The sequence below is a fragment of the Podarcis raffonei genome, chromosome 14 (genome assembly GCF_027172205.1).
Source record: "Podarcis raffonei isolate rPodRaf1 chromosome 14, rPodRaf1.pri, whole genome shotgun sequence".
Taxonomy (NCBI): Eukaryota; Metazoa; Chordata; class Lepidosauria; order Squamata; family Lacertidae; genus Podarcis; species Podarcis raffonei.
In genome coordinates this window covers 17918413-17938575 of record NC_070615.1, presented here as the reverse complement: position 1 = coordinate 17938575, position 20163 = coordinate 17918413, and the positions used below count along the sequence as shown (strand labels likewise).

Below are 20163 nucleotides of genomic sequence, written 5' to 3'. Positions count from 1 at the left end.
CTTCTCTTTGGGTAAGCATGTCTGCTTTCCAGCACTGCTGGTGCCTCTTGCCTTAATGAGCAAAAAGGGGAGTATGTCTGAAACATGGGTTGTATGAATGAAATTGGTCAACTGATCATATCACTACTCTCATCTGAAATTTAGTATTCAGAGAATACAGCGGGTCTGTGTGCAGTAAAAATGAAAAATCTGGCTGAGGCAACAGTAAACATTGCCACAGATTCGTTGCTGGGCGCCTGTGACATGCGTACGATGTGCGCCAATCCCCCCCCCCCCCAGACTTGGGTGCAAGACAGCGCCTCTGTCTGGGGCCTTGGAAACCAGCATGGAGGACCAACAAAGACTATGGAAATGAAGAAGTAAAACAAGATGGGGAAACTTTTTTTCAACCTGAGGATTACATTTTCTTCTGTGCAACCTGGGGCCCACATGCCATTGGTGGTCAGGGCCAGAGGTAAGAATGGGCAAAGCAATGAATGAATTTCCTTTATACCATAGACTAGTTTCTAAACACATTCCCCTTTGACTTCATCCAGGCGAGCAAGAAGCATTTTCAGAGTTCAAGGAGATGTTCCAGCCAGGCAAAAACCCTCAGGGAAGTTGCAAAGCAGGGCTCTTCAGGGCTGTGGCTGGTGAGAGTCTTAAGAGCCAGATACAGAGGCCTGAAAGGTTGTATTTTGGCCCTCAAGCCTCTGGACCTCCATATCTAAAGTAAATCAAACTCGTGATTGCGCAGGGGGAGGGGGAATAACTTTGTGGATGTCTTTTCTAGGAAGAAGAGGAGTTTGGATTTGATATCCCGCTTTTATCACTACCCTAAGGAGTCTCAAAGCGGCTAACATTCTCCTTTCCCTTCCTCCCCCACAACAAACACTCTGTGAGGTGAGTGGGGCTGAGAGACGTCAAAGAAGTGTGACTGGCCCAAGGTCACCCAGCAGCTGCATGTGGAGGAGCGGGGACGCGAACCCAGTTCACCAGATTACGAGTCTATCGCTCTTAACCACTACACCACACTGGCCTGGAGCGTTTTCTGATGGTGAAGCCACTTCATTGTCTCCACAAACCTCAAAGCACATTCATTGATACCATTTCCAATGAGCTATTTCTGGGTCTTTTGCTAAAGTTGCTTTCAAAATGTTGAAGACATGTCTCCTCTCCCAGTGGCTGCCATTTCCCCTCTTTCACCTTTTGCCCAGGAGTGATAGAGAGGGATCTCTCTCTCTCTCTCTCTCTCTCTCTCTCTCTCTCTCTCTCTCTCTCTCTCTGTGTGTGTGTGTGTGTGTGCGCTGTGATTCGAGGAAGTGCAGAAAACTGTCGGAATGTGGGATAACCCACAGAATCCAGCTTCCTAAGAATTTAAGCTTTTAATTCCTTGAAACAAGAACAGCACACCTTTTTTAGGAGCATACACTTGAACATTTTGATCAACGCCTTCTGAAATCTTTGAAGCCGGAGGAATTGCACATTAGGATTTCTAGTGGTTGGAGTATGGGGCCTTAATGCCATCTATAGGTCATGGCATGGTTGCTGGGAACACAAAGCATGTAAAATAGTACAAATTTACTGAAAATATTCTGCAAAAAATTCAACCGTAAGTAATTCTCATGGGCTGCACAACTGGGCTTCTCAGAGAATTTTGGTTTCTCCAAAGCACAGAGAAACTTGCGAATGTTGCTTTTTGTGACTCACAAATGAAGAAAAACACCCTTGCTGCTGTTATTTTTTTATTGTTATTCTGTATTGAAAACAGTCCTTGGCTTGTGTGCTGCTGCAGTAATGGACTGTGGCTGTGCCATTTGCACTGCCTTTGTGACAGCTTTGTCTGTTTCCTCTTTCCTTAGCCACTTGCCCCCAAATCCAGCGACACCTGGGCTCTAAAATACATAGCTATATATGGGTGCACACTTTCTCCCCACCATTATAGGGCAAGCCAGTAAATCTATGAAGGCACATCTCAACTACTTGACTACCTGAATGCTTGGTCAACAAAGCTTGTACTGCCTCATCTAGAATGTCCCCACCACAGACCATCTCTCTTTCTCCTTCCTTCCCCCTCTCATTCCGCCTGCTTGTTTTTCCTGGGTGGGGATGAGGTAATAAAAGGAAAAAGGATTATTCTTGAAAGAAATGGCAGGGGACTTTTCATTGCTCTACTGCCATCTGGTGACAAAGAATGAGAGAATGGCAAAGCAATGTACACCCAGATTTTATGGCCACGACAGATCTTTCAACCAATGCTACGTTTAACAGGATGGCTGGGGGACACCTCTGCGCCCTATCTTCTATGCCAAGATGCTGCTATTTAAAGAGCTGTGTCTTCAGCATCAGGTCGGGTCCCAAAAAGCAGCTCCGCGGTGACTTTGCCATCGTATTTGGGCAGATTGCCCCCAAAATCTGCTGGCAGGATATCGGCATCGATCTCTCGGTAGAAGGTGTCAAGTTCGTCGCCATGCACAAACACCTGAGTGTGAAAAGGAAGGCAGAAAGGTTGAGCTGAGAGATTCTGTGTAACGGGGGGCAGAGTTCAGCTATTTGAGCTATTATTTGATATATAACTGGGGACGCGGGTGGCTCTGTGGGTTATACCACAGAGCCTAGGACTTGCCGATCAGAAGGTTGGCGGTTTGAATCCCCGCGACGTGGTGAGCTCCCATTGCTCGGTCCCTGCTCCTGCCAACCTAGCAGTTTGAATGCACGTCAAACTGCAAGTAGATAAATAGGTACCGCTCCAGTGGGAAGGTAAACGGTGTTTCCGTGCACTGCTCTGGTTTGCCAGAAGCAGCTTAGTCATGCTGCCCACATGACCCGGAAGCTGTACGCCGGCTCCCTCGGCCAATAAAGCGAGATGAGCGCCGCAACCCCAGAGTCGACCACGACTGGACCTAATGGTCAGGGATCCCTTTACTTATGATATATAATGACTTGAAATATATGTTTCAAATAACCTTGGCTAAAAAACAACAACCTGAAGCTTTCCTTTTAGGAATTATAGGTGCCGAAATCCCAAGGGAGCAGAAAAGACTATGTAAGCGACCACAGCTGCGCAGGTGTTATTGGCCCAGAGATGGAAATAAGATAAAGTCTTCTACCAGAGAAGAATGGCAAATGAAGTTGATGGACTATGCCAAAATGGCTAAAATGACAGGAAAAATCAGAAATCAGGAAGACCAAAATTTTAATAAGGAATGGGGGAAATTTATAACTTATCTTAAGGACCATTGTAAACAGCTAAAATTGTTAGCAGGATTGGAATATCACTTGTAGCTTAATGGTGAATTTTAGACACAATGGAGAGGTAAAAGATTTGGATCATCATAAAAGATGCAGGAGGAAATGATTAATAATAGGACCCACAAAGGGGAGGAGGGAAGTCCAAGAGATTCATTGGAATCATATTTTTATGTTCTATGTTCGATATATGACTAAAATTTTAATCTGAAAAACCAAATAAAGTATGTATGCATGCATGCATGTAGGTAAAAAAGAGATTCTCAGCTATCATTTCAAAAGCGAAACATGTTTCTAGCCCATATGACTGAGTGGCTGGATATAATATCAACAAGTGATGCAAAATCGTAACACCAGGAGTTTGCTACCCTTGCAAGCAGCAGCTAGGTGTGGGGAAACCTTTGGCCCCTCCAGATGTTGCTGTACTACAGCTCCCATCATCCCTGACCATTGACCATGCTTGCTGGGGCTGATAGGAGTTGCAGGCAGTGTGGTGTAGCAGTTAGCGTGTCAGGCTAGAATGTGGGAGACCAGGGTTCAAATCCCCACTGGGCCATGAGGCTCCCTGGGTGGGGGTGACCTTGGATCAGTCACTGCCTCTTGGCCTAACTTACATAACAGGGTGGCTAGGGGGATTAAATGAGGAGGGGAAGAACCATGTACACTACCTTTTGCTCGTGGAGAAACATGTGAGATACGAAAGTTGTTGTTTTATCAATGATAGATCAGCAGCATCTGCAGGGCCAAAAGGTCTTCATGCCTGCAATTCCTGGCAGAAGATACCCAATCCCAGTAACATCTCATTTCTGGCCTTGCATGCTTGCATTCCTTGACTGACAATGCTGTATTCGTCTTCTCATTGCTCCTTACCCTTCTGCAGCATAACTCACCCTTTCCAGCAGTTTGTTTTTCAGGAACGGTTTCACCACATTGTAGGTTGTGGTGAAGTACCACGGCTGGTGGATGAAGTGGACGGCCTTGAAACGAGCTGGGAAAGAATCCTAGGGATTTCCAAAAAGAGCACATGGTTAAGGCAGCCAGCCGCAAAAAAAGAATAATACAGTGGTACCTCTGGTTGCAAACGGGATCCGTTCTGGAGGCCCGTTTGCAACATGAGCAGAACACAAACTGCGCCGGCGTGTGCCGTGATTTGCTGCTTCTGCGTGACGTCATTTTGAGCGTCTGCGCATGCGCGAGCAGCGAAACCCGGAAGTAACCCTTTCCAGTACTTCTGGGTCGCCGCAGGACGCAACCTGAAAACACGCAACCTGAAGCAAACATAACATGAGGTATGACTGTACTGCAAAGGTGAGACAGAGCAGCTAGGCAGAGGGGACTTTTATTGCTTCAAAAGCCTGATTTCTGCTTTTTGGATGGGTGGAGGAAGCGAAGCAGTTCCCCTAATCCACCACTTGAGGGTTGTGCTCTTTGTATGGATATAAAGGGCACTTTGTGTCCAGGGGCCAAATACAGTGGTACCTTGGGTTACATACGCTTCAGGTTACATACGCTTCAGGTTACACACTCCACTAACCCAGAAATAGTGCTTCAGGTTAAGAACTTTGCTTCAGGATAAGAACAGAAATCATGTTCCGGCGGCACGACGGCAGCAGGAGGCCTCATTAGCTAAAGTGGTGCTTCAGGTTAAGAACAGTTTCAGGTTAAGAACAGACCTCTGGAACGAATTAAGTACTTAACCCGAGGTACCACTGTACTCCATCCAGCGTTTTGGACTCTTTGGACAGTCATACCCCTCACTCAAGCACTTTTCCCCCTGGCTTGAATGTGTCTCTGAACTGTGATAATGGCTGTGTAGACACCATGAATTTAAAGCACATTTTCCTACCAAGGAATCCTGGGAACTCGTTTTGCTATGGGTGGTGGCAACTGTAGCTCTGTGAGGGGTAAAACTACAGTTCCCAAGATACTTGGTGGAAGGTGTACTTCTAATCTCTGGTCTGTACACAGACAACATCTCTAGCTTGATGGGATGTAGGGTGGAAACGAGAAGGGTGTCAACTGTTGGGTGGCTGGAATGTAGCCGCCTGTGCAAAAAGTTAGAGTTTTCATCCATCATAGAATTGTAGAATTGGAAGAGGCCCCAAGAGTCATATAGTTCAACCCCCTGCGATGCAGGAATCTCAGCTAAAGCATCCATGACAGAAACAGCAATCTGGAAGACTGAAGGAAATACTTCACATATTATTGAGCTAAAGGGCAAAAGTGTTCAGGGGTCAGCAAACTTTTTCAGCAGGGGGCCGGTCCACTGTCCCTCAGACCTTGTGGGGAGCCGGACTATATTTTTTGCGGGGGGGGGGGGGGGGGGAATGAACGAATTCCTATGCCCCACAAATAACCCAGAGGTGCATTTTAAATAAAACCACATATTCTACTCATGTAAAAACACACTGATTCCCAGACCGTCCTCGGGCCGGATTTAGAAGGTGAGTGGGCCGGATCCGGCCCCTGGGCCTTAGTTTACCTACCTATGGTTTAGGTACAAAACCAGTCCACGTTCTTTTCCTTTTTGTTAAATGAAAGCTGAAAATGCGGGGAGGACAGTTCATCCAGCGGTAAGGAGGGGCATCTGCCTCCCCTTGCCCTCTCCATCCATTCCCAAAACTGCCTGACGCCCTGATTCCTCTCTTTGAGTAACACCAATGTAGGTTTGGGATGATCGTTCACTTCTTCCTGCAATGACTTTCCTCACCTTATCTGACCCTCCTTTTGCTCAAGAAGCAGCCACGCCAAGTCACACGGCACAGCTGCAACTCCCCGCTTGGCGCCCATCCACAGGATCGCGCCCTTCCCCAGGCCGCTCAGAGAGACACTGGCCAGGTGAGGATCCAACCAGGTATTGGCACCTGGGGAGCACCGAGCATCTAGTGCTCTCGTGCCTCTGGCCTTGTTTACCACTGGCATGCATTCCCTGGGAGGTTTCCCATAATAGGATGCAGTGCTTGGGTTCAAAAAGCAAGTATAGGGCATAGGAAGATATGTTCCTTTGACCGTGCTCTAGATGCCTCTACCTTCTCCTTAACAGGAACTGTTCACTATCGCGTTCCTGGCTTTTTAGTTCATTCTTTTAGCCAGATCTGGATGCTTTCCTGTTACAGATCTCTTCTCCTGTCTGAAATTTAGCCAAAGGGCCAAATCGCACCATCACGCTCATCAGATTGATGTGATGACTTGCATGGGGTCGTGAAGGACCATATAGCCCTTTCTCTCCAGCACCTCAAATGTTCCTGTGAATGTTTCTGGTTGTGGATACATCATCTTTTTGTTCCCATTCCGAGCACCAATAAGCAGCGGACTTTCATCACTCAGTTGCCTACATGCCTAGATAGAGGAAGTACCGTATTTTTTGTTCTATAAGACGCACTTTCCCCCCTCCAAAAATTAAGGGGAAATGTGTGTGCGTCTTATGGAGCGAATGCAGGCTCCGTGGCTTCAGCAAAAGCAACGCCAAGCCTCCGAAGCGCAGCAGGAACGCTCCTGCCGTGCTCCGGAGGCTTCGTGTTGCTTTCGCTGAAGCCTGGAGAGCGAGAGGGGTCGGTGCACACTGATCCCTCTTGCTCTCCTGGCTTCGCTTTGCCGGAGAGGCGCTGCGCAGCTTTCCCTCTCTGTGCAGTGCCCCTTCAGCGAAGCAGGAGGAGAAATGGAAGGGGCTCCATTTCTCCTGCCGCTTCGCTGAAGAGGCGCTGCGCAGAGAGGGAGAGATTTTTTTTTCTTGTTCTCCCCCTCTAAAACTAGGTGCGTCCTATGGTTGGGTGCGTCCTATAGAGCGAAAAATGCAGTACTTCGTAGGCGAAAGGACTTTGGCTGCAGTGGCAAGCTGGCAAGAAGGAAATTGCTGCCACCTGAATGAGTTTTGCATGGGGGAATATACTGTACAGGAGCAAGGCTGTAGATTGGACAAGAGTCCAAATCAGTAGAAGGCAGCTTCCTATGTTACTACGAAGCAACTGTCCAGGGTTGGTTGACATCATTGATGCCACACAATGGTCATGTGGTATGCTGCTTGCCCCCTGGTTCTAGGAATACCTCTTGCATAACCAGTAATCTATGGGGTCCTGGTTGTCTTCACTGATTTCTAGGGAGGGCAATAAGGCAGACTCACCTGCAGCATGTCCACCATTTTCTTCAGTTCAGATGGTTTAATGCCAGAGGCCTGCTGCATGGTGAACCCATTAAAGTTCTCAATGATGCAGAAGCCATTGATTTGCGTCTCCTCGTTCTCTAGCAGCTTCTCTAGGATCACACAATAGGCGCGAAGAATCTGGATCAAAACACATGGAGACAGGAGCTTATGTCCAGAACTCTGGCCAACTTGATGGATTTCCTTCCTCCCATGCCTTGGGAAACAGGCAGCGTTTCTGTACAATGCTGCTGAAGTCAGTATTTATTTTGTTAATTAAATTTCTATGCCTCCTGTCATCCGAGGATCACAGGGCAGTTTACAATAGAAACACACACACACACACACACACACAAACAAACAACAACAACATAGTAACAAACAAAAACAATACCCACCCCCCAAAGCCCAAATGGTGCTCCACCTTGCAGAATGCAGAGCAGATGTGGAGAAACTTTGACCCTCCAGCTTTGGGCAGAGTTCAGCTATCTGAGATTCTCAGCTTTCATTTAAAAAGCTAAGTATGTTTCTAGCCATATGACTGAGTGGTTAGGATATCTGACCTTAAAAACAGTCAACAACTGATGCAAAAGTATCACACTAGGAGTTTGCAACCCCTGCAAGCAGCAGCCAGGTGTGAGAAACCTTTAGCCCTCCAGATGTTCCTGAATTTAGCACTCGCATCGTCCCCAGCCATTGGCCATGCTTGATGGTGCTGTTGAGAATTCAGCAACATCTAGAGAACCAAAGGTTACCCACACCTGTCCCGAAAGAACCTGAAACACCTTGATGAGAAGCAGTAGCTTGCAGCAGGAACCAGGAATATTTTTGTATGGAGGGTTGTTTTCCCTTGGGGATAATCTTTCAGGAGCATCCTTGCACTAGCGAGAGGTGCTCCCTCCTTGTCTAGTCAGTCACCAGAGGCAAGGCAGACAGCCCTTGCTAGAGGGCTGAAATAGTTGCGAGAGGGCCCCCACCACCACCACCTTCCATTGCTCCAGGAGTCGGATTCTAACACAAAAAGAAAATAGTCCTGCACAGATATGAAGCACCTATCACATCAGGCCATTTTTTACTATCAAGCATCCCAAACCAGGAGGTGGGTCAAATATACAAGAAAAGAATGAGACATTCTGGTGTCTTATTTAGTTGCTGTGTATGCTTGTACAAACTTGCACACTTGACTCTCCAGGTGCCATTGAACTCACAACTCTCATCAGCTCCAACCAGCATGGCTAGTGGTCAGGGATGGTGGGAGATGCAGTCCAGGTGTGGAGAACCTCAGACCTGGGGCCAGTTGTGGCCCTCTGGGTTTCTCTATCTGGCCCATGGAACTCTGCAAAGGCCATACCCATCACCAACCCACCACTGGCCCCCCTCCACCCCACCACTGGCCCTTGGAAGGTTGGCCAGAAGGGAATTTGCCCCTCGTGGTGGAAAAGGTCCCCCACTCGCTATTGTAGCTCAGCAACATATGGAGGCCACAAGTTACCCATCCCAGTGGTAAGTATTGGTAGTTTAATAGTGGGGGGGGGGAGAGAGCACAAGTGCTTGCGGTGTAGGACCTCTGCTCAAAGATGCTCACCTCATCAAAGGTGATCTCCTCGTAATCCCAGTTCTCAATGTTGAACAGCAGCACCACCCGTCCATACTTGTCCCTGTTGGCCAAGATGCCTGGGTAGCCAGCCTCAATGGTGCTGCGCACAGCCTCGGGAGTCAGGTTTTCAAAGAGCTCTGGATACTGCTGGCGGAAGTTGACATAACCTGGTGTGAGGGGGAAGAAAGATGGAAATGACGAGTGTGGGAAGAGAGACTGAAGCATTGAGCTAGATTAGGAATGGGTGAAGCTGTGGGCCTCCTAATGATGATGATGTTTTATTATTTATACTCCACCCATCTGGCTGGGTTTCGCCTGCCACTCTGGGTGGCTTCCGGCTCATACAAAAACATAATAAAACATAATAAAAAATCATCCCCAGCTAGCATGGCCAATGGTCAGGGATGATGGAAGTGGCAGTCTAGTAACATCTGGAGGCCCACTGGTTCCCCGTCTTTGCAAATGTTCCCCATCCTTGCAAGGAGGCTGTGTGCTTAAATGGTCTTAAACGGCTTAAATGGCTTAAATGTATCAGGGCAGAACTTCAGGTCAGAGGCTCAGGACCCCACTTGGCAGAAGGAGGAGGGTCAGCTAACATAGCAGTGATGTCTCATCACATATTGAGGTAAGTAATGAAACCAGGCAAAGATCTCAAAGGAAGGTCAGTCGCTTGGTGGGAATGTGTCTACTTTGCCTGCAGAAGGTTACAGGTTCAATGCTCGACATCTCCTGGTAGGTCTGAGAAAGAACCCTGGAGAGCTGCTGCCAGTCAGGGTAGACTAGGTTGAGGGAAACTATGGAAGTTTTCCAGTCAAATCTAACAATGCATATTTTTGCTAGTTAGCACATGAAGGAGTTAAGCCCATAGAGCTGTGTTGCTGATAGGCAGACTCAGACCATAGAAACGTAATTGGTAGAGAATGCTCTGTGTGATGTCATTAACCCTCCTCTCCTGGGAGGGAAGGAGCAAATAAGTATTTCCTGTTCCTTTCCCCTCCCCCTCTCTCTTCAACTAGCCATGGGAGCAACCGTCTCTCCACTTGTTCCTGTATAAGGCACATGCCTGAAGTTGTTTTGGCTGTAAATACAAGTATTTTACCTGCATTAGTTTTTACTTCTGTTGCTGCTAAGGATGAATGCTTGACTGTGAGTAAACTATACATTTTAAACTTGCTTTTCAGTTTGGAGCCTGTTTCTTTGATAAACAGGGAGACATCAGCCTAACGACTAATTCCTGTGCTTCCAATTATACTTGCTCAGATGGGAGTTATAAACTCCACTGAGAGGGCTTTCTCTCGTGGGAGTATCTGCAAAAGCCCTGTATTTTGGAAAAATGCTTGTAGCCCCATTTTCTCTTTGTCTCAATCACACACATGGGCCTGCAGAGGGATAAAAGATAGTAAATACATCCCCTCACCTACCTAATAAAACCCATCAGTAACCAGTGTGTTCCTGATATTGTTGGACTCCATCTCCCATCAGCCCAACATGGCCAATGATCAGTGATGAAGGGATCTTTAATCCAACACTGAGAGATGTTGGGGAGGACAGGTTCCCCATTCCTGGTGCAGACAGTACTGAGCTAGATGGACCAAACATATCACTCAGTACAAGGCAGCTTCCGATAAGCCCACTCCCACTACCCCCCCCAATAATATCATGAAGTGCAAACTCTGGAATTGTTCTTGGGACAGTACTTGGGACGCGGGTGGCGCTGTGGTCTAAACCACAGAGCCTAGGGCTTGCCGATCAGAAGGTCGGCGGTTCGAATCCCTGCGACGGGGTGAGCTCCCGTTGCTCGGTCCCAGCTCCTGCCAACCTAGCAGTTCGAAAGCACGTGAAAGTGCAAGTAGATAAATAGGTACCGCTCTGGCGGGAAGGTAAACGGCGTTTCCGTGCACTGCTCTGGTTCACCAGAAGCGGCTTAGTCATGCTGGCCGGCTCCCTCAGTCAATAAAATGAGATGAGCGCCACAATCCCAGAGTCGGCCATGACTGGACCTAATGGTCAGGGGTCCCTTTACCTTTACCTTTTACCACAGTACTTAAAACTTGTTGCTTCAGGACTCGGGAACCTAACTGGGTTTATTTATTTTTTCATCACCCACCCACCCATCTACGTTCCTTCTCAGTAAAAACGAAATCATTCTGCCTCCTTATTTTTCTCATGCTTGTTTACCAACAAGGGGATGATCAACCCAGATTTCCATTCTGCAGGGGGCAGGAATAGCAGGGGTAGTAACTTGTTTCACTTGTTTCCTGTTAAGAGCCATCAGGTGTGAAATGGGGAAGCGTAGCTTGGGGCGGTTAAATAAAAACGGGCAAAAATCCTTCCCTTGTTCCTCATCTCCATCGCTAGTTTTGTTAATTACTGCCCTGTTGCATAAACAAAGGGAGCTCTGAAATAGAGCCAAGCAAATATTTTTCTTCTTCTCCAGGATAATCTCTCCAGTTTACCAGAGTCCAGGGTCAATGCCAGTAAAATCCCTCTCAAAGAGAGAAAGGGGGGGGGGGACACAATACAGTGGTACCTCGGGTTAAGTACTTACCGTATTTTTTGCACCATAACACTCACTTTTTTCCTCCTAGAAAGTAAGGGGAAATGTCTGTGCGTGTTATGGAGTGAATGCCTGGGGGTGGCGGGGGGGATCTGCTGCAGTCGTGAGCAGAGGATCCATGGTTCCCCTTCCTTCCCTCCTCCGTGGTTACAAAGCATGGATCCACATGGATCCTCAGGATTTTTGCATTGGGCTACTCCAAACTCACTGTCAGATCACATGTCTGGGGCCACAGCATGAACCACAAAAATCATATATCACTATTTCGTTTAGAATATTTTTTTCTTGTTTTCCTCCTCTAAAAACTATGTGCGTGTTATGGTCTGGTGCGTGTTATAGAGTGAAAAATACGGTAATTCATTCCGGAGGTCCGTACTTAACCTGAAACTGTTCTTAACCTGAAGCACCACTTTAGCTAATGGGGCCTCCTGCTGCTGCCGCATCGCCGGAGCCCGATTTCTGTTCTTATCTTGAAGCAAAGTTCTTAACCTGAAGCACTATTTCTGGGTTAGCGGAGTCTGTAACCTGAAGCGTATGTAACCTGAAGCGTATGTAACCTGAAGCGCATGTAACCTGAGGTACCACTGTATAAGGTAACAATACACAGCGGAAGCACCCAAATGGAGAAAAACCTCTTCCTACAACCTAACTTTGGGTTTTGCTGGCAATTAAAGGTGTTGCCCCGCACTCCTCCTTTTTTCTTTTTAATAGGCTAGATAAATAAGCCAATATCACCTGCCCACTCCCTATGCTACCCTAAGGAAGGGTGACAACAGCATACCAACAAGATTTGACTGGGTCTGTTTGCGTGCCAAGAATCTCACCTTTAATCAGATCATAAGCCCTGCTGATGTCAAATTTACGGGCTCGGATGAAACGCAGGAAGAAAGCATCATCTTTTCCTTTCACTTTCTCAGCCACCACCTTGCAGATGTCCTCTCCTCCTTTGGCTTTCTCCTGCACCAGTTCCTGCAGCTCTTTCACAGCCAGCTCGCGCTTCTCCTGGGTCTCGTTCAGTTCGTCCTTGGCCTGTGGAGGAGAAGAGAAGCCGGACAGTGTCTCAAAGGTAGATGATGTCACTGGAACGGGACAATACCTGCTTTTCTTTCTCTCCCATGCAAAATAGCACTTGTGTGCTCATATTCAAGGAAGTGTTCTCCTAAAGAGAAACATGTTCGCTAGCTGTGGCCATTGGTCTCATGATACCGTATCTGGCATGGCTCTCGGTGCTCAACCAGTTATTTGTTCTTGCTCTCATGCTGTAGGTTTCAAAATTCCTTCCAGCGCTGAGCCCTATTCTAGATCAACTTGTCTTCTAAGCAACACCAGAACATCTGCCATACAAGTCCAGAACATAGCAAAGGATTCTGGCCTAAGTTGTTAATATTTCTATGGAGTGACGGCCAGATCTGTTGACTATCACCATTGCCCCCTGCAACCAGAGTATATATAGAACAACACACCTAGCATTCCACTTGTGGTTGTACTATTCAGGAAGAAAATTGGTGGCAGTGAACTAAAATGGCTTTTGTCTGCTATTGCTAGGCAACTCACTGAGGAGCCACCAAAGGAAACACTTTTGCAGACAACTGTCCCAATATATTTTGGCATACCAAGCAGTAAAATAGGCAAGGAATGTCCAGCCCAGCTCACGTTAATTAGTTTTCACTGTAGAATCCAAGTGCTGTCATTTCACATAGCTAGTATGAACAAAATCATATCATTTCCTGGATATTAAGTGGGCTGGTTCACAGATCCTATACTGAGCAGCAGGTTAAATTAAAAGACCTCCAAGATACCACATATCTCAAAACTTCTATGGGCATTCCATACTTTTCTTTTTACATTTAATCCAGATTTCCTCCCCTTGCAAAAAAATTCCATTAATTAAAAATGACCCATTATATACCCACAGTTGCCACTGGTATGGAAGAAAGGGCATTCACAAGGTAAAGGTAAAGTTAAAGACCCCTGGATGGTTAAGTCCAGTCAAAGGCAACTATGGAGTGTGGTGCTCATCTCTGCTTTCAGGTTGAGGGAGCCGCCATTTGTCCACAGACAGCTTTTCTGGAGCATGTGGCCAGCATGACTAAACCACTTCTGGCACATGGAACACTGTGACGAGTGCCAGAGTGCATGGAAACGCCGCTTACCTTCCCGCCGCAGTGGTACCCATTTATATAATTGCACTGGTGTGCTTTCGAACTGCTAGGATGGCAGAAGCTGGGACCGAGCAACAGGAGCTCACTCCTTCACGGGGATTCAAACTTCCAATCAGCAAGCCCAAAAGGCTCAGTGGTTTAGACCACAGTGCCACCCGCGTCCCCAGTGAAGGAGACTATAATGTGATTGATAGCACTTCCACCAAATAAGTATATTGACCCTTAGATATGCCTACAGGACTCCCGTGAAGGCTATATAAATTATGTTGGTATACAGATTCCAACCATTTCAGGCCCTGTGCATTATATTTATTGTCCAACGATCAATGTGAGCTTAGAAAAATATCTTCCAAAAATACCTTCCGATCAGCAATGTCAGCAATGTGAGCTTGGAAAAATACCTTCCGATCGGCAAGCCCAAGAGGTTCAGTGGTTTAGACCACAGCGCCACCCACGTCCCTGGCATTCACAAATAATCCCTTGGCAACCTTAAAAGTTAGGTGAGTGTGACCAAAAAAACCATGCACCCCACCCCTGAGCGCTTCCTCTTCCCTTTGATCATTTTCATAACGCAATTTATTTTCTCATTAATTGATGGAGAATGGTAAAAAAGCAAGAGTGGGGTTTTCAGCACAGCAGTAGGAAACCCTGAGATAGACATGGCTTTGGTCTGACCTAACAGGACTTATGCTCTTAATTAGTGACTTCTGCCTTTGATACAATTGTATGTAGGAAGTTAAACAATGGGCACATTGCAGCCCTTTGATGATTCTTGCATAAAGCAGCCACCACACTGGGCCTCCCTGTAGGGTTGTCTCTGCCTCTACATCAATGGCAGCATCAAATCTGGAGCGCCATTTTTTCAACCTTCTCCTTTAGCTCTTTGTCTTTTCAAATCTGATCAAATTTGCAGATGACACCAAACTGGGAGGGGTGGCTAACACCCCAGAGGACAGGAACACACTTCAAAACGACCTTGACAGATTAGAGAACTGGGCCAAAACAAACAAGATGAATTTTAACAGGGAGAAATGTAAAGTATTGCACTTGGGCAAAAAAAATGAGAGGCACAAATACAAGATGGGTGACACCTGGCTTGAGAGCACTACATGTGAAAAGGATCTAGGAGTCTTGGTTGACCACAAACTTGACATGAGCCAACAGTGTGACGCGGCAGCTAAAAAAGCCAATGCAATTCTGGGCTGCATCAATAGGAGTATAGCATCTAGATCAAGGGAAGTAATAGTGCCACTGTATTCTGCTCTGGTCAGACCTCACCTGGAGTACTGTGTCCAGTTCTGGGCACCACAGTTCAAGAAGGACATTGACAAACTGGAACGTGTCCAGAGGAGGGCAACCAAAATGGTCAAAGGCCTGGAAACGATGCCTTATGAGGAACGGCTAAGGGAGCTGGGCATGTTTAGCCTGGAGAAGAGGAGGTTAAGGGGTGATATGATAGCCATGTTCAAATATATAAAAGGATGTCACATAGAGGAGGGAGAAAGGTTGTTTTCTGCTGCTCCAGAGAAGCGGACACGGAGCAATGGATCCAAACTACAAGAAAGAAGATTCCACCTAAACATTAGGAAGAACTTCCTGACAGTAAGAGCTGTTCGACAGTGGAATTTGCTGCCAAGGAGTGTGGTGGAGTCTCCTTCTTTGGAGGTCTTTAAGCAGAGGCTTGACAACCATATGTCAGGAGTGCTCTGATGGTGTTTCCTGCTTGGCAGGGGGTTGGACTCGATGGCCCTTGTGGTCTCTTCCAACTCTATGATTCTATGATTCTATGATTCTAAGGGAGAACAAGCTAACCGCTGTAACAACTGTTAGGACTGCCAGTGATGGACCTGGGCTGTGGTTCATCTCTGCGGCTCAGCGCCTAGCAGAAGCCCTGGTGGACCCAGGACACAGGACCCAGGTGTGTTCCCCTTTGTCTTCCCCCCTGCTATGACCCTCTGGTCTCCACTGAATGCTACATGACATGAACCAGAGGCGTACTGGTTAAATTGCAGTGGAACAGCCATGCAAAACATGGGCAAACTTCAAAGAAGGGTCCCTGATACGGGCCTTGAAGGATTCTTAGCTAGCCCTGTTGGCAGGGAGACGAGGCATAAAAATTCAGTTTCTGTTTTCTCAGGAAGGTAAGGCAACAGTCTCACGATGGACCACCGCTCATCTTGACAGCACTAAAACCTCTTGTTCTCTCTCTCACACAGAGCTACGTGAGTAGTTAGTTTTTGAAAGGTTAATTAGCCACGTTGAGCTCCATGAACAGGCCACCCTCTGGAATCATTAACAGCTCTCAGTCTTTGGCCTTCCCTCTCCACCCCGCCCAGCGATGCTCACCTTTTGCAAGGTATAGTCAGGGATTTTCTCACACTTCCCAAAGACGCGGCCATGGTCCTTGGTGGTCAGCCTCTCAAGTTTGGAACGCAAGGCTTGCTCCTCCTCGGAAACGATCCTGAATGTGCCAGTCTGGGGGTGAAAGCACAAGGGGGAAATGAACTCCCGACTTAAAACATCCCTATCATGTCAACTGCTCATGCAAGAACTGACAAAACTTGCATAATACTTGGCACCCTATGTAAAAAATATTGACTCTAAGAAGACCTGTGAATATTTTTGCAGCAGGGTCCTTACAGTATCCTAATAATAATAATAATAATAATAATAATAATAATAATAATAAATATTTGTACCCTGCCCATCTGACTGGGTTTCCCCAGCCATTCTGGGCAGCTTCCAGCATATACAAAAACATATCAAAACATTAAACGTTAAAAACTTCCCTATACAGAGCTGCCTTCAGATGTCTTCTAAAGCTGGACCCAATCAGCATGAAAGGGGAGTTTTTTCACCACTGTACACCCAAAGCAGAACATTTAGGAACTGAAAACATAGTGTTTTCTCTTTCCAGAGTTTGGTGCCCAAGTTCTGTTACGTACAATCGAACTTCATGGAAAACATAGCATAAGACACTCAGAAAGAAGATAGTGGAGCAGTCCAAATCTTTTTTGTCCATGTACACGCACAGAAAATTATCAATTTATCTGAAAGGCAACTCATGGAGATTTGCATTGATCATTGCAATGCATCCTTAATTATTATTATTATTGTACAATATTACTATATAAACTTAGAAGGTTGCATAATGTTTGAAGGCGTGTGACTGTCAGGGGAGATGGCTTTAACTATCATGACCCTGTGTGACTGAATTTGCCACTACACTACTGGCTGTAGATCAGTGGCAAAGTGCGTACTTTGCATCTAGAAGGTTTCGGGCTCAATCCGGGGACTGGTGGCAGGGTGACGATGAGTGGTCAGAGGAAGAAGAGGGAGAAGACTGGGAGGAGGAGGTGTCAGAAGTAGAAGAGGTAACAGGGTTTAGTGAGCAGGGGAAATCTGTGGCAGATAGAAGTACAGAATTGGAAACAGGGGTGGATGCAGAGAGGAGGGAGGCCAAGAGGCAGAGATGAGTCAGGCTGGGTGTCTTCCCCTCCTGCTGTGACAAGCTCCCCTGCCCCCTTGTCTCCCAGGAATAGAAGAGGTCTGAAGAGGGAGGAGCAGAGACAGGCACATTGGTGGAGTCTCAGATTGCTTGGGAAAGACCCGAGGAAGGTGGAGATTTAGGCAACTGCCTCATAGGGGCAAAACCCACTGAGAAGAGTTGCTGTCCCCATTAGGCCTGGCATTCCTGGGCAGGTCTTATTTCTTCTGAATCACTTACTTTGTGTGATTTATTCCTGATACCTGCTCCTGACCTTATACATCTTAGAGGCAGAGCTCCTCAGTTGCCTGTTACTGTTCATCTACCTTTTCCTTTCATCTGGGCTGAAGCAAGACAGAAGCAGGTGTTTATTGTGGGCTCACAAATGTAAGGTTTTTGCAGTGTGCCCACACAATGGCATCGGCATAAAAATGCCAGTCCAGATTTGCCCTATCCATGGAATATCTTTCCATTGCTTTGGATGGGCTAAGATGCTTTGGAAGGGCTTTCCTCCAAAACTGCAGCATATAAATATTCAACAACATTTTCACATGGTAGGCAGCTTCCTGGATGCAGCCACTATTTGTCCCATGTGGCAAAGCCAAAGTGACATTGTCGTCAGGGCTGGTCTCAGCACTGGTAGTGGCCTGAGGGTGTAGAAGACTGATGCTAGCCCTGCTGAGAGCAGAAATGAATCAAGATCTCCTTAATCTAAGCCTGGTTAGAATCAGGAAAAGGGAACAAATGGAACGGAACAAACAGGATCTGTACTCACCACTGAAGTCATGTTGTTTTCCTACTCCACGCAACCACTGAAAAGAGAGAATGAGGATTGTCAGGCTAACATCAACAGGAGGCAACACAGTGACACCTGTTGCAGTTCACTCTCTGGTCCAGAGAAATCTGGTAACTTTCCGCAGCTGAGGATCCTTCAGAATCCCAAGTCCGCCTTGAGGGTTCTAGAGGAGACCTAGTGAGGCTGTCATCCCTGCAGGAAGTCCCAGCCTCTTCTCATTACCAGGAACTTAATTTTCAGAGAACATTGCTGGGCCGCCTCCTTTAATTATGTCTTATACTTATACAGTCCCCAAAGTTTACTTTCTCTCTTAGGTTGCTAAAGGCTTCCAGCTGCTAGCCTTTGATGGTTGTGGAACTTCCCAATTATATGGCTTTTACCACTCCTCCTGTTTGTTTGAGTCTTTATCTACTGATAAGGGTGGGGTCAACATCCCTGTCCTGTCACCACGTCAGCTAATGTCCTGTTTGCCTTTGTTTACCCTTGGCCATGATGAGTACAGATACGGCCAAAGACTAGCTAGCAGGAACAGTAGTCAGGGATGATGGGATATACAGGAAGTCCTATTAAACTTGGTGGCAGTAAACATGCATTGGAACTGGCTGTTTTGTCTTATTTCAGTGCCAGCGCAATATGCCTGGGTCAGCGCAATAGGTCTTGGGTCCACTCCCTGACATCTCCAGTTAGCAAGAGATGGGATAGACCTATTTCTGCCCTGGAGAGCAGCTGTCTGTCAGAGCTGGCAGTGAAGGGCCAGATGAACAAAGGATCCGCCCTGGTATAATGCAGCTTTTAAGTTCCCATGTTTATAGACTCACAGGTTTGCTACATAAGAGACTACATGAACAGGCTGCCGGTAACTTGTTGCACAAGATTGTGTGATCTCTTGCACCACGAGTTTCTGCTAGTGCAACTGTTGCACTGGAGAGATAGCACAGGACAGGACAGTACCCACCCCGGAAATGATCTCTTTCAGCTTCTGCCTTCTGGAAGTAGGTATAGGGTTATAAAAGCCAGGACTGAGAAACAGTTTCTACGCAAATGCATTTCTGGTTCTAAATGCAGCATAAGGAGTCTCTATAGTATATTGTATTTTAAAATGGGGTTTCAGAGTTTTTAGGGGTTTTTAAATGTTTTATGTAGTTTTTCAATTTCATTGTTCTGTATGGGACAATGACAATAAAGATATTGTATCATATCGTATCAATTCCTCCGTTGTGCAACACTGAAACTCGTCCATCTGCTAGCTCAGCAGCCCTGGACACAGCTCACAGAGTTTGAATGGGTACATAGCGGTTGTCTAGTCCAACCCCATGCAATGCCGAATCTGCAATATAGGGTTCCAAGCAGAGCATCCCTGACATGTAGACATCTAGTCCTTGCTGAAATACACCCAGTTGTTTTTAACGGCTGGGCTGCGTTTGCTGTGATTTGAAGCAGTATTAAACCTGCAGCACCTATACTCTCCCAACCGACAGTAACAAGAAGGGTTGCAGCGGCAGAATCTAAGCTGAAAGAAAGAATCTCGAAATACTCACCAGGGAGGTGAAACAGTTCCAAAAAGGTCAGTGTGCAATCCAGGCAGAATCACCGTAGTGAATAAATTGAACATGCAACAGGCAGCAAAGAATCGAGAAAAGGCTGAAGTGCAACAAGAGGAAACCCAGGCAAAAGCTTTGTAGAGTCACCGGGCTGGGATTAGACCATCACAAGGCATTGCTCGCAAGAGCTCTCTAATTAGGTCAGCACAAACCAGGCGAGGGACCCCATTAAAAAATTACAAAAGGCCGGCGAGGAGGGGGTGGGGGAGAGAGAGAGCAAGTGGTCTTGGCTCACAGAAGTTCATGGCGGGGAGGCTGGCAGCATTCTGGGGCCGATTAGCCAAGTATAAAAGCTTCTTATTGTATAACTGGGCCACACTCATTAGTGTAACATGCAGGGTGGAAGGAAGGGCTTTGGGGGACATTGCAGAGGGAGGGAGGGAAGGAGGGAAGAGGGTCCATAACTTCAGCGGGGAGGGGCTGTAGCTCAGGTGCAGAGCACATATTTTGCATGCAGAAGGTCGCAGGTTCAAACCCTGGCATCTCTAGATAAGCAAAAGTGGGAAAGGCTTCTGCTTTGGAGAGCCAATGTCCGCCAGAATGTCCACCAGCCTAGATGGACAAATATAGGCCCCATCTACACAATATGTTTAAAGT

The 20163-nt window shown here is 46.8% G+C and overlaps 1 protein-coding gene across 1 annotated transcript; it reads right to left on the bottom strand.

The window, feature by feature from the left end:
• Window positions 1-2190: 2190 nt before the first annotated feature.
• Window positions 2191-17986, bottom strand: RLBP1 (retinaldehyde binding protein 1). Its single transcript, XM_053365345.1, has 7 exons — window positions 17945-17986; window positions 16029-16157; window positions 12345-12549; window positions 8952-9130; window positions 7349-7507; window positions 4119-4229; window positions 2191-2461 (listed from the first exon to the last, which is right to left on the bottom strand). The coding sequence occupies exons 1-7, from the start codon at window positions 17954-17956 to the stop codon at window positions 2303-2305; spliced, it is 954 nt and encodes a 317-aa protein (XP_053221320.1). The 5' UTR covers window positions 17957-17986; the 3' UTR covers window positions 2191-2302.
• Between the last annotated feature and the right edge of the window lie 2177 nt (window positions 17987-20163).

Bases quoted from the DNA above. Each gene is read 5' to 3' on its own strand.
- RLBP1 (XM_053365345.1), bottom strand. The intron at 4,230-7,348 runs GTGAGTCTGCCT...GGAAATCCCTAG, and splicing joins AAATGGTGGACATGCTGCAG to GATTCTTTCCCAGCTCGTTT. The intron at 2,462-4,118 runs GTGAGTTATGCT...TTTCACACTCAG, and splicing joins AAAACAAACTGCTGGAAAGG to GTGTTTGTGCATGGCGACGA.